This window comes from Rhea pennata, chromosome 15 (genome assembly GCF_028389875.1).
Source record: "Rhea pennata isolate bPtePen1 chromosome 15, bPtePen1.pri, whole genome shotgun sequence".
Classification (NCBI taxonomy): domain Eukaryota; kingdom Metazoa; phylum Chordata; class Aves; order Rheiformes; family Rheidae; genus Rhea; species Rhea pennata.
In genome coordinates, this window is record NC_084677.1 from 18,615,619 (window position 1) to 18,627,693 (window position 12,075).

At 40.3% G+C, this 12,075-nt stretch overlaps 2 protein-coding genes across 4 annotated transcripts in view; one reads left to right on the forward strand and one right to left on the reverse strand.

Moving 5' to 3' along the window:
* Positions 1 to 1,277: 1,277 nt before the first annotated feature.
* TEX47 (testis expressed 47) lies at positions 1,278 to 5,923 on the forward strand. Its single transcript, XM_062588638.1, is given in 9 exon segments — positions 1,278 to 1,379; positions 1,465 to 1,596; positions 3,162 to 3,192; positions 3,195 to 3,301; positions 3,685 to 3,749; positions 4,608 to 4,619; positions 4,621 to 4,834; positions 5,257 to 5,416; positions 5,886 to 5,923. Coding segments are annotated over 9 exon segments (861 nt in total).
* A 239-nt stretch (positions 5,924 to 6,162) lies between these two features.
* Positions 6,163 to 12,075, reverse strand: part of ARHGAP17 (Rho GTPase activating protein 17) — a 49,912-nt gene continuing 43,999 nt past the window's right edge. For 2 of the 3 annotated variants that reach the window (XM_062587947.1, XM_062587945.1), the window contains one exon: positions 6,163 to 7,077. In XM_062587947.1, the coding sequence (XP_062443931.1) occupies positions 6,947 to 7,077 (131 nt within the window). In that variant the 3' untranslated portion in view covers positions 6,163 to 6,946. Of the gene's footprint in view, positions 7,078 to 11,757; positions 11,782 to 12,075 lie in introns of all 3 variants that reach the window. The other variant, XM_062587946.1, reaches the window with a different exon arrangement.

Below are 12,075 nucleotides of genomic sequence, written 5' to 3' on the forward strand. Positions count from 1 at the left end.
TTTTGTTTTGGCTCCTGGTAGGAGTGAATAGCGTCTCTAGGCGGCACAAAGGAGGACCAACATTTGTTGCGAGGTACTGTGTTGCAGTAGCGAGCTCTGCCTTACTGGCTTAGCTCGCAGAGGTTCAAGCTTCCTCAGCGAATGTGTAGGCGTGCAGTATACAAAAGCGTGCATACAGTTAGCATGCGTTGGATCCACTGACATTTCTGTGCATTTGTGCTAAAGTTAATGTCATTCTTACTGTCCATGTATACGTGAGTCTTCCCATGCAGTTTGACAAAACCAACCACAGTACTGAGGCAGCAGCAGCAGACCAGCAAGTTGACTCTAACGCCAGCATGCAGCATAGAAACCAGAAACTGCAGAAACAGCATTAAAACATAATCAGATACATCAAAAGAACTAAAACAGTCCAAACAGACAGCAAAGCAAAAGAACCAACTAACACCAAGCACCACTGGAGTCAGCGGAGGGGGATGACGGTGCACACGTGCCTGACAACACCTCTTCCCCTTCTCTGGACAGCCTTTAGCTATTCTGTGAGCAGTTTAACGCTGATAAAAATTCTCCACCATGGTCAATAAAAACATTTTAAATAGCATATCCTCGAAGGCGGCAGCCAGGAGGAAACATAACTCGGGCTGCGCTGTTAGTGTCGTAATTCCATGTGTTTCTCGTGAGCTTAATCAACCGATGTCCGCTGGTGGCGTCTGCGTAGCGGGAAATGAGCTCATTGAGGCGAGACCCGCAGCCCTGCCCGGCGTGAAGCGCTCGGGGGCGGCGGCGAGCGCGGGGGGCCGGGCCGTGGGGTGGCGTCGCGAGGGGCGTGGGGAGGGGGCTGCCCGCCACGCGGCGGCCGAACGCCCCCGCGGCCCCTCGGCGCCCTCAGCGGCTCCGCGCGCGCCGCGGCCCCTCGGCGCCCTCAGCGGCTCCGCGCGCGCCGCGGCCCCTCAGCGCCTTCAACGGCTCCGCGTGCGCCTCGTGCCCTCAGCGGCTCCGCGCGCGCCGCGGCCCCTCGGCGCCTTCAACGGCTCCGCGTGCGCCTCGTGCCCTCAGCGGCTCCGCGCGCGCCGCGGCCCCTCAGCGCCTTCAACGGCTCCGCGTGCGCCTCGTGCCCTCAGCGGCTCCGCGCGCGCCGCGGCCCCTCGCCGCCCTCAGCGGCTCCGCGCGCGCCGCGGCCCCTCAGCGCCTTCAACGGCTCCGCGCGCGCCGCGGCCCCTCAGCGCCTCCGCAGGCCGCCGTGGTTCCCCGGCGGGCACTCCGCGGCTCTCCGGGCCATGTCGAGCGCCCACCTGCCGCGGGGGCGGCGGGACTCTCCGGTGCCCCCGGCTCTGGAGCGGCGGAGCCTGCTGGCGGCGCGGCTGCACGGCACGGGCCAGGTGAGGCAGGCGGCTCTGCCCCCGGCGGGCCCGCACCGCCAGGCCCGGCGCGGCGTGAGCGAGCCTTGCCCGTCTCTGTCCGCAGAGTCGGTTCCCGCTCCACAGGCTGGTGGTGGTGGCGCAGCTGGGCGAGGGGGCCGAGGCGGCGGCGGTCACAGGTGCGTGCCCGCGGCGCTGGGTTGCAGGAGGGGCCCTGTGGGGGTTTGGGGCGGCCTGTGTATGCTGCCTGGGAGCCTTGCAGCTTGGCTCACAGCCTCGGTCGCTGAAGCACCTCCATGGTGTATGCCCAGGAGCGGCTGGGAATCGAGGCAGAGGAGGATGCGGCCGTGTGAACATCCCCAGACGCACTGTCAAGGCTATCACAGTCTGGTAATACAAGCTGTGCTACATAGACGCAATACGAGACATGCCCTTGCCCGCACTCTTCTCTGCTACCTGCAGTACCTGCTGCAGTCAGCAAGTGGGTTTTGGTTCTGAGGTGCGCTCTTACTCATCTTAAAGACTTTTTTTCTCTCCCGAGTAAATGCTGGTACCTGTCGCCCTTGCATTGGAGTGCAATATGCTCGTATTCTCTCTATCTAGGATGTGGTATTTTAAGGGTTTCATACCAGCCCCGTAAAGACCTTTTTTTTTAAGATAAAGGAACTAACTACTAAGGCAGCAGTATTGAAAATTCAGTTCATTCAAGGCAAGGGGTGGCTCTAGCATGTATAGCTGCAGTATTATTGTAGTTCCTTTTAGGATTTAGAAACCAAGACACACAAAAAATGAAACCAATATGCACAACTAAAAGTGGTGTTTCATGACACTGAACTCCGAAGACATGGGAGATTATCTTGCAAATTTTTCCTATACTATACTGAAATTCTGGTTTCACTGACCACTTAACAATTTCTCTTTACTGTAAAGAGTAGTTCTAATGCTGTACACCAGAGGGAGTACCAGAGACTTCATCCTCAATTCAGGTTTGAAAAGGATTCTTAAATATAGCTTAACTGCAAAGCATTGAAAACAATGAATCACCTCCAAGGTACATGCTGGTATTCTAGGCTATCTCTTAGGTGACGTTCTTTTTTCTCATCTGACTATATCAAAACTGCAAATACTGCATAATTGTAAAAAAGTGCCATATACCAAAATCATGCTCATTGCATTGCATAATGTAGTGACAATATGGGCAGCATACAGCAATGATGCATGTAAGTCTTGCAGTAGCACAGTAAATAAAAAAAAATACCATTTTAAAAAATAATAACATAAAGAGAATTATCACTTAGGATCCTTCCTTAGCAAATAAGATACAAGTATTACAATCCCTGTGGGAAAAAGACTTCATTTTCAAAGTACGATACTGCTTTTGCAACCAACTTTCAAGTATGACTTTCTCAGCAAACTAATTGATGTGTACTGAATGTTTTGTCTGATGAGTGGGATACATAAAGTTTTTTTTTTTTTTTTTTTTTTTTTTTTTTTTTTTAATAACTGTATTAGTGCCAATGTCATGCAGAGGCAAGAAATCGACTGCACATGCAAAACTTTTGAAGTACTCTACTTTCAGGGCCTTCAGGTCCATCTTTAGAGTAAACAAGTGCTAATGGGAATTTCACACTTCAGCCACTTAAAACAAGTATTGCAGATTTTGGTGCAGCTTTAGGAGCTAATATGAATTGTGTTGGTGCGTATGTCAAGAAAAGATTCCCATGTTAATAATGCTTTTACATTTTCTCTGAATAATAAAACTTGTTACCATGTTAACTTGCTGGAATCTTGTATCACTATAAGCCATATGACAAACTGCCGATTTTACTTTTGGAACAGGTTACCACAAAAGCCTGTTTGAAAATGCATTAAAATGCCACTCAGGAGAACCAGTCTCAGGTCTACTTCTTCTGTATTCCAGTTGTGTTCTTCATGTAATAGAGGTAAGTTATGTAAATCCCTTTTGGGATCAGATAGCTTGATTCACATTTATACAAACTTGTGTTCTACGATTCGGCCAGCTACAAATGAATAGTCACCTTCTACTCCATACAAAGGGTTAAAATAAGAGCTAGGTCCCTAATAGTGATGTGGCAGTGCTGGTAGCTTATCCACAGATTTTTTTCCACTCATTCTTCGGGTAACTACCCCACATCTTATTCTGACAGAATCAGACAACTTTGTCAGACCTAGTAGGAGCATTATGCTCTGCCCTCTGTGTCTGCAACCCAAAAGGGAGAGCCTATTTACCGAGCAGCTGATGAATTTTTGTTTTCACAGTTATTTTGTAATATGTAATTTCATAAAAAATCTCCTTCCTTTGCAGTCTTGCATTGGTACAATACATCTTATCATCCAAGATTTAGCTTCTCTCCAAAATCAAGGACATAAGTAAGTGTTTCACATTAGTTGAAAGAAAATCATTAACAGAAGTGGACAAATACTTCCTTTAAGGTTAAATCGAACATTAGCTATGATAACATTTTATTTTCCCATTGAATAACTTTGAACCACAGTGTAGATAACATTTTCAAGTTAATATGACATACATCTTTTCTGTATGCAGGGAGCAGTTGGCTAGGTGACAATGGACTCTTGCACAGTCCTCTGAAGTTCATCTTCAAGTTGCCAAGACTTCAATTGTCAACAGTGTTAAAAGGTTTTAGAAAATAGGAAAATTCATTCCTTAATTCTAACTGCCTGCATGATTTCTGTATCCTGCTTTGTAAACATTTATAGATATATATAATTCTAAAGTCATCTTAGTCACTGCCTTCTGGCTTGTTATTTCCCCTTTCAACGCTGCCTACCAGTCACCACAGAATTCAACCAATTCTTGTCTTCTCCAGCTTAACCAGTAAATAGGTTCCTCTATGGCCCCTTATTTATTCACTGAAATCTGGGCTCATAAAAGTTCAATAGAAACTTCTTTTAGAGACAAGATAATTATCAAAGAAAGCTACCATCACACCCTTGCATTTATTATACCTCTACTGCTCTTTTGCCTGTTTCTTGTAACATTTGAACAAAATTGTTCCTTCATAGTCTGCTCAAGTCTGCACAGTATGTTGTAGTACAATGTGAAAAAGTTTCCTTTGGCTAGATCCAAAATGTAAAAGGATTGAGGGGAAGGTGATATGATAATACTGTATGCATATAATGCCCCAGCATAGCTCCGGGAATGCAAATATATCAATGCTTACTTTATGAACCTTGAACATCTGGTAAAATATCCTTGCTGTACTTAAGGATGGAATTCACTCTTTCCACTCAGTGCTTTACTCCAGGAAATTAAAGTTTTAGTGGTGTCGCATAACATCCCAGCCAGACTGTTCCCAGACTGGTATGCTACAACAGTGACGCCTCCTGTGACTTATCTACAAGATGCAACACAATCACAGTCTACAGTAGAGGTAGTCACAGAGTGTCTTACTCTCCTCTTCAAACTGGCAGCTTATGTTCCAAGAATGTTTGAGGTAAACTTTAAATGCTTATGCTGTAAGAATTTTACTTGGTTTACCCCTCAAACCACACCAGTAAGCAGATGTGCTTCTCTTTTAAATAGAGTTTGCAAGCATATACATCTGCAAGGATTCTAGACACTGTGTTATAATGTTAAGGGGAAATCTGTAATTTTATTTTGTTCAGACCTGTGATATTCGGTGCAGCCATTTTATTAAACTAATCAATTGTACTAACATGCTTAAAGCCAGTAAATGTCACTCATGAAGTAATACATTGTTTTCTATACTCATTATTGCTGTGTACTCTTAAGAATAAAGGACAAAGTTATATTTGGTAAACAAGGGATAACAACTCCAGCGTTCCTGTTCTTCACTGTAATTATCATAGCTGTTTTTATTGTAACTGTACTAAAGTAATTTTTTTTATTATCAAGGATGACAGTGAAGATCTGAGTAACAATCTACATACTCTTGCACCTGAGCTGCTAATCCCAGCAGAGACAATTAACTATTTGTGTAACATTGAGGAATGTGCAAATCCAGAAGAATTTCTGAAAATGTATTTAAATCCTTTACAGCCTGCTATGGATTCAGGTATACTGCTTACAGTTATAGAGACAAAGGTCAATTTAAGGCACAGAACTAGAATTCTGGCTCAGAGCACTGAGTTTAGAGCTGCAGGAGTTTGCTACAATGCTGGTATAGCAAGAGAGTAAGTTAGGTCTGCATCTACGAATGGGATGGATCTTTCCTATTTAGTGATGCTTAAAACAGGAAACAACCAGAGCAGTCACTGATACTTTCAACCTGTGGCACGAAGGAGATGGTGACTAAATATATTTATCTTGTCACCGAGTACAATGTAACCTGTCAAGGTGTTTAGGAAATGCAGTTTTATTTCACAGGTGGGCCTGAGGTCTCTTTTTATACCTTGACTAAGACTTATTGCAGAGTATTATGGAATTCAGAGGTTAAATAAGTTTCAGCCAGTTATATGAATGCTATCTCCATTCCTGCTGAAGTAACTAGTCTTTCCCCCCCCCTTCCTCCCTCTTATTCACAGAAACTGTATGGCCTGCCCCATCACATTTCTTTGCATGATATGGGCTATATCCAGAACTTTTCTTTGCAGCTGGACACATTCATGTCTACACATTAAGGAGTAGATGCATATTCGTTTCCCAGTATGCTTTTTAAAAGAAGATCGAGCTGAGCTACTAGAGACTCATTAGCTAAAAAGCCCAGCGCATAATTGCATAACTTCCAGTGTAGAACTTCTGTTTCAAATGTACCACAGAAGCAGCAATGTTATTTGGAGACTTGAATAAATATGCCTTCAGTTGACAAAAAACAATCTTTAATTTTTATAAATGTTCACCCAACTGACAAATCCAAACAGATGTCTAAAGTTCTTTCAAAATTCAACCATTTTCAATAAAAGCAAAAACACTTCTACAGTTTTATCTTGAAACAGTTGCAGGTTTCACATAAACAAAAGCAGGTTTGGTTAATACAAATAACTATGAAATAAGGATTAAGTACTGATCATTAAGGAGCAATGAAATGGTTAAAGATACAGTAAGTTTCCTTCTACAGTATGACAGTCCTTCAAGGCACTAGAATACATCCACAGTTTTGACAGGCAACTGATAACCAGCAGTCACCAACAGCACTCTGGCATTTTTTGGTTCATATTTTAACAAGAATCTGCAGCAAATTAGTGAGGGAATGTCTCTTGCAAGGCATCTCCTTGTAATGTCTAAGGACTAGAAATAGAAGTCTAACTGTGACATTAAGAAGATTATTTCCACAATACATGCACTTTAAATAACTAATGTTCTGCTGCTTCTCATTCTGGAATTTCTGCTAATACCATTGGTATTAGCAGCACCTATGCTTCCTATGCAAGTTTCCACAGTAATCAATTCTTCCCATTCAAGATTTTGAAAACCATTGTTCAGACACAGATCATTAAACTTCTTCTGAATGGCTAAGTCACTTTCTCAGTGGTGTACAAGTCAAAATTCCACACAGTTTTGCCGTATCGTCAAAAGAAGCTTTTCACTGTTAGGTCTGTTAGTTTTCCCATCAGGAGAGGAAAGTTGGAAGTTTTATAAGTTTACATTACAGAGCAGTGCTTTCTGTATCATTGTCAATATCTAGCATGAGGTGGTTATGCAGTTCTTTGCTTGCTGTCTCTGTAAGAAGCTCTGAAGAAGGGTTTTGAAGTGGTTCTTGAATACTGGAACTGGAGTCTGCACAAAAAAATGGAATAGCAAATTTAGCAGTCTGCACAGTGACATCTTATTTAATACTCTGTTTCTGCTGCATTTCCTTAGAAAGAAAATGAAAAGGACAGACCAAAGGCTTTTCAAACACAGGGTTTGCACATATGTGCATGCGCACACATGAACACAAAAAGGCTAAGCCGAACAAATAAAGCTTATGTTTGGGTTGCTTCTCCTACATACCTTTTTAGTCATGTACATAACAGAGAAAAAAAGCATTTCTTTTTCAAGAGTGGAAGAAAACAAGTATAACTTGTCATCAGATTCCTCAATGCCCTGTAGAAGCGATACTTTATTTCAGACACTGACATCAAATCAGGATTGGTCACTCAGCAAGGAGTTTAGCATCTAGATGTTCAACCAGGTAAACACCACCTTTTTTTTTTTTTTTTTTTTTTTTTTTTTTTTTTTAAGCGATAGGAACATGTATGGTGTCAAAAGGAGGCACTGTCACAAAAAACAAACAAAAAACAAGGAATGTTGCACTTTCTGCTCTCTGTTAATGAGAGGGGAGAATTTTGTCCAAGCCAATGACCTCAAATATTGCACTTTTGGTGACTAACTGCACTAATAATTAGAAGACCAGAAAAATCCAGAACATTTCACAATCAAGGTAAATGAAAATATTGATCTAATATTTTTGAAAGCTACTTTATAATATGCTACAGACTCTGCAGCAGGAACACCACCTATCGCAACACAGCAGCTGCCCCAAATAAAAAATTTAGATCATATAAGTCAACAGAGAATCCAAACAGACTTAAAAACTCAGGTGGCATAAATAGGCATCCTTTAAAGATCTCAAACCACATCTAAAACATTAAGTCTGAAACTTGCACATTCATAAAGTAATTAGTGCTAAGTTGAAAGCCTCTGTGCTAAATGATATGGAAGAGGCAAAAGCAGAAACAGAAGTCTAAGTGCAGCCTCCCCTGTTTCCTTCCCCAGCCTTCCCCATTCTGTCAGGATAAACAGTATGCTAGTGAACTGCAGTAACTTTGTATTAAATGGTCCTATTAATTTAGTAGACAGAACTCTTAAATTCTGTCTGATACTGATTGGCTTGTCTTGCAGAGGACTGTTAGATGTCCTCATCCGTATTACTGGAACTCAAAGATTATATAACCCTTCCTATATAACTTGAAGGTGAGGGGGAATTTCTTCACTGTGAGAGTGACAGAGCACTGGCACAGGTTGCCCAGAGGGGTGGTGGAGTCTCCTTCTCTGGAGATATTCAAGGCCTGCCTAGATGCAACCCTGTCTAACATGCTCTAGGTGACCCTGCTGAGCAGGGAGGTTGGACTAGATGATCTCCAGAGGTCCCTTCCAACTTTACTGATTCTATGATTCCTATAACGTAATTACAGGATTTACATTTTCTTGGGAGGTTTGATCTATACATTTTCTCCCAAATCCTGTATCACAGCCTTGTGAGAAAAGGACCATATTCTGCTAAGAAACTGTTAGTATGTCAGTCATAAATGAAATCAACCAGAAGGCATAGAACAAACCATCAGTATTATTACAAATCGTTTTATCCATCATTTGGGTGAATTTTATATTCCTGTCCTCAGCCCCCATTATCACTTGGAAAATCAGTGTCCTGGTTACTGAACTGTATCTAGTAAACAGTCTTCTAGGAGAAGACATATAGGTCACACTATTTGTTCAGTAAGCCTTTGATAACAATGAAGAAAATTACTGGAGATACTTTTTAAATGCATGAATGTGAAATTAAGTCTCTGATCCACAAAACCAAGTTTTTGTAACACCAGCAGCTCCCTTTTATCCCAACTACAGAGTTTGTTTTTACAACAGATGAAAATGTAAGTACTTTTTTAAAGTTAATTTTAAACTTTATACCTTTATGTAGACATTTTTACTATTGTTATCTGATGTAGTATTAACAACAGCTTCCTCAAAATATTCTACACTGAGTTTGACTGTGGAACAGATGAGCACAGAATATAAGTAGCTGGCCACTGAACTCTCCCTAATAACTAACAGTACTGTATCTACTGTATGGTTGATTTTCATTTAAAGTACAGTTGAAAAAGGAGTACTTCAACTTTAGAGGCAGGCACAGGAGTTCTCCCTACCACTACTGCATATTAAAAAATGACCCAGAAAAGGAGGTAACTGAAAATATGAGGTGACACAGGAAAGGAATATCCGATTGTGACAAACAAATGATACAGCTGCTTCAAATACAGAATGAACCTTTGTATAAAACACATAAATTTCCAGCTATAAATGTCTATTAAGTGAAAAAAGTCCGACACAAAACTGGCCAGTCAAAACACGAACAACATTATACAATCCAATCTTCAATACTTTTAGTATGTTAATGTGAGAGCAAGCATAAAAACAGAGCCATTCTTTTTGCATGCTACACTAATGAGAATGCAAGCAAGCAGTGTTATTTGTGACAGGTTAGTAGTGGGCATTAGCACACACATGATTATGAATTAGCAACATTTTTGGCCAATCATATGCCTTTTCCTTACCATCAAATTTTCCAATACAGTTCATACTGAATGCTGGTCAAACATCTAGATTGTTTAATAAAATTTTTGATTAGAATATTCTTTCCTAGGGCTCATTACTTTAAAACCACAAATAGGATTTGAAGCATTACTCAAGTCCAGTACATGGACAAAGGAATTCAGCTGTATCCTGAAAGTACTTCAGGATTCTAAGTTCTGCTGTTATAAAATTTATTCTCATATGTTTTCCATTGCTCCACTATTTAATGTTAAATTAAAAACCAGTTATTTCACACTGTAAATTAGGTAAGGCAGATTTATACTATCAGTGTTTAAAAATAAATGCTTATATGTGCATGTGTAAATGTTAGAGCAGATATTCTTATGTAATATGCTGTGGTGTTAAATCTGAGTAACTATTAATCAAACAAACAAAAAAAAAAAAAAAAAAAAAAAAGGAAAAAGTGGATGATCCTGCACTGAGTATACTGCTGCAGGTAAACCATAGTATCAGTTCAACTTTCAGCTTTTCCTTTTTTCTTTCCCCCAAAACATACTAGGTTTTCTGAGTTCCTTTATCAGATTTGCTGATAGAGAATTCATTAGTATCAACTTTACTGACTTTGCTGCATGACAGCTTTCATACTATTTATTTTATTTTACACAGCCAATTTCCTTAAGTTCTTTCACTTGAAAGAATATCAAGTCTTTTCAAATTTAACTCTAGAGGCTGACAATCAGACCTTGATTTTGGTATTTTTAAACGCATCTAAATTACAGGACAATCCAGTGTAGCTCTTTTTCAATTCATTTAAAGGTGCAACAGAGTTATCCCTGCAGTTCACCATTTAAGTTGTAATTCACAATCTAGATATAGTTGCAGTTGTGTCAATCACATTCCTATCACAAATGGTTCATTCATATAACTTAACTCCCCTCTATTCCACCCTTCAGTGAAGCAGCTCTCCGCATAGCAACTGAATATTACTTAAAGGGCGAGTATTTCTCCTGTTAAATTGGGGTAAGACAAAGTCTGCTTAAGTGTCTGCTATCATTAAAGCTTTTGCATCAAAACCAGAAAAATTCCAAAATGAAAACAAAGGCAGTCAACCTATGAAACAGGACTTAGAAAATAAGGTTAAGCCTCTTGAAATTTGACTCATCAGCAAGGTTTCCAATTTCATTTCATGTGCAAGTGCTGTAAAGACCCAAACCCCAGCCTTATTTCTGAATTCAGTTTTAAAATAAATCGCTTTTATTTTAGAGATACTGAAAAAAGAGCAAGAGTATGATCAGGTGAGAGTTTGTTTTAAAAAGCAGAGCTACTTTTCAGTTGTTTAGAAGCTCATTTATTGCTTGTTTCTCTTATTTAAAAACTGTACTTCCAAGTTGACTTGTCATTCCAATATTAACTTCAGTATCTTTCCTGTAAACTAATAGTCACATCTTGAGATAATTCAGTAATGCAGCCTCAACATTTTCAGACTGTCATGCAGTTGTTACCTTAACGGTGTATCGTCTCTAAACCATTATATATGAATAATAGGATTATTAATATATGTTGTTTGGCAGTTGTAGTTGAACAGACTAGTACTATTAGTGAGGCTTGGGTTGACAGAATGCAAATGCAAACATGCCAGAACACAGAGATGCTGCTGGGTGCTTTTCTGCAAAGGAATTTAGTCATATCAGCATGTATTTTGCACAAATAAGTCTTAAGTAGTTAAAAATAACTGAAATCCTAAAGTGAAAGCTACATAAAAAAAACACACACGCAAAACACTGAAGAAAAAACATGAGATGCAACATGTGTCTGCACTGATGAGAATACACATATTTTAAACAGGTCACTGCTTCATACTTGACTCCTGGAGTGGTAATTTTGCTGACTTTGCATCAACACTTTTTAAGTGTTACTTCATTTAAGGGATATGGCTATTTTTAGGACTTGTTTTTAGGATTAACTTAAACAATATTCACAGGACTATTAAGCATAGGCCTTAATATCTCTTAAAAACAGAATGATATGTGGTAATGAGATAAAATGCAGAGTTGACAGAGAGCACATATTCCAAAGCGCATATACAAAATAAAGCTACAAATAAAATATTGCTGTGCAGGAGCATTTTAGCTATATTGCATGTTTCTGGTCAGTACAAACCTTATTCGCAGTAACCATCCCCACCTGTGAAGGCATCATGGGGTACAGCTGTTAGGCATCAGAATATACTTTGCATTCAAAAACAGTCTTATTCTAGAGACACTGCAGCATCATTGGAAAATTTTAACCATTACTGAACAAACAGATTTAAAAGCATTAGTTTTACATTCATTGCCTTTTCCTTCAGAAGTGCCTAAAATAAGCAGAGACTCAGCAGAACATTTCAAGATCTGCTAGTTTTTACCCTGTCTGCAGCAGTTTCATTTTTTCCAAGATTTAAATGAATGTTACTATCAAACTAACTACAAGCATCATGAA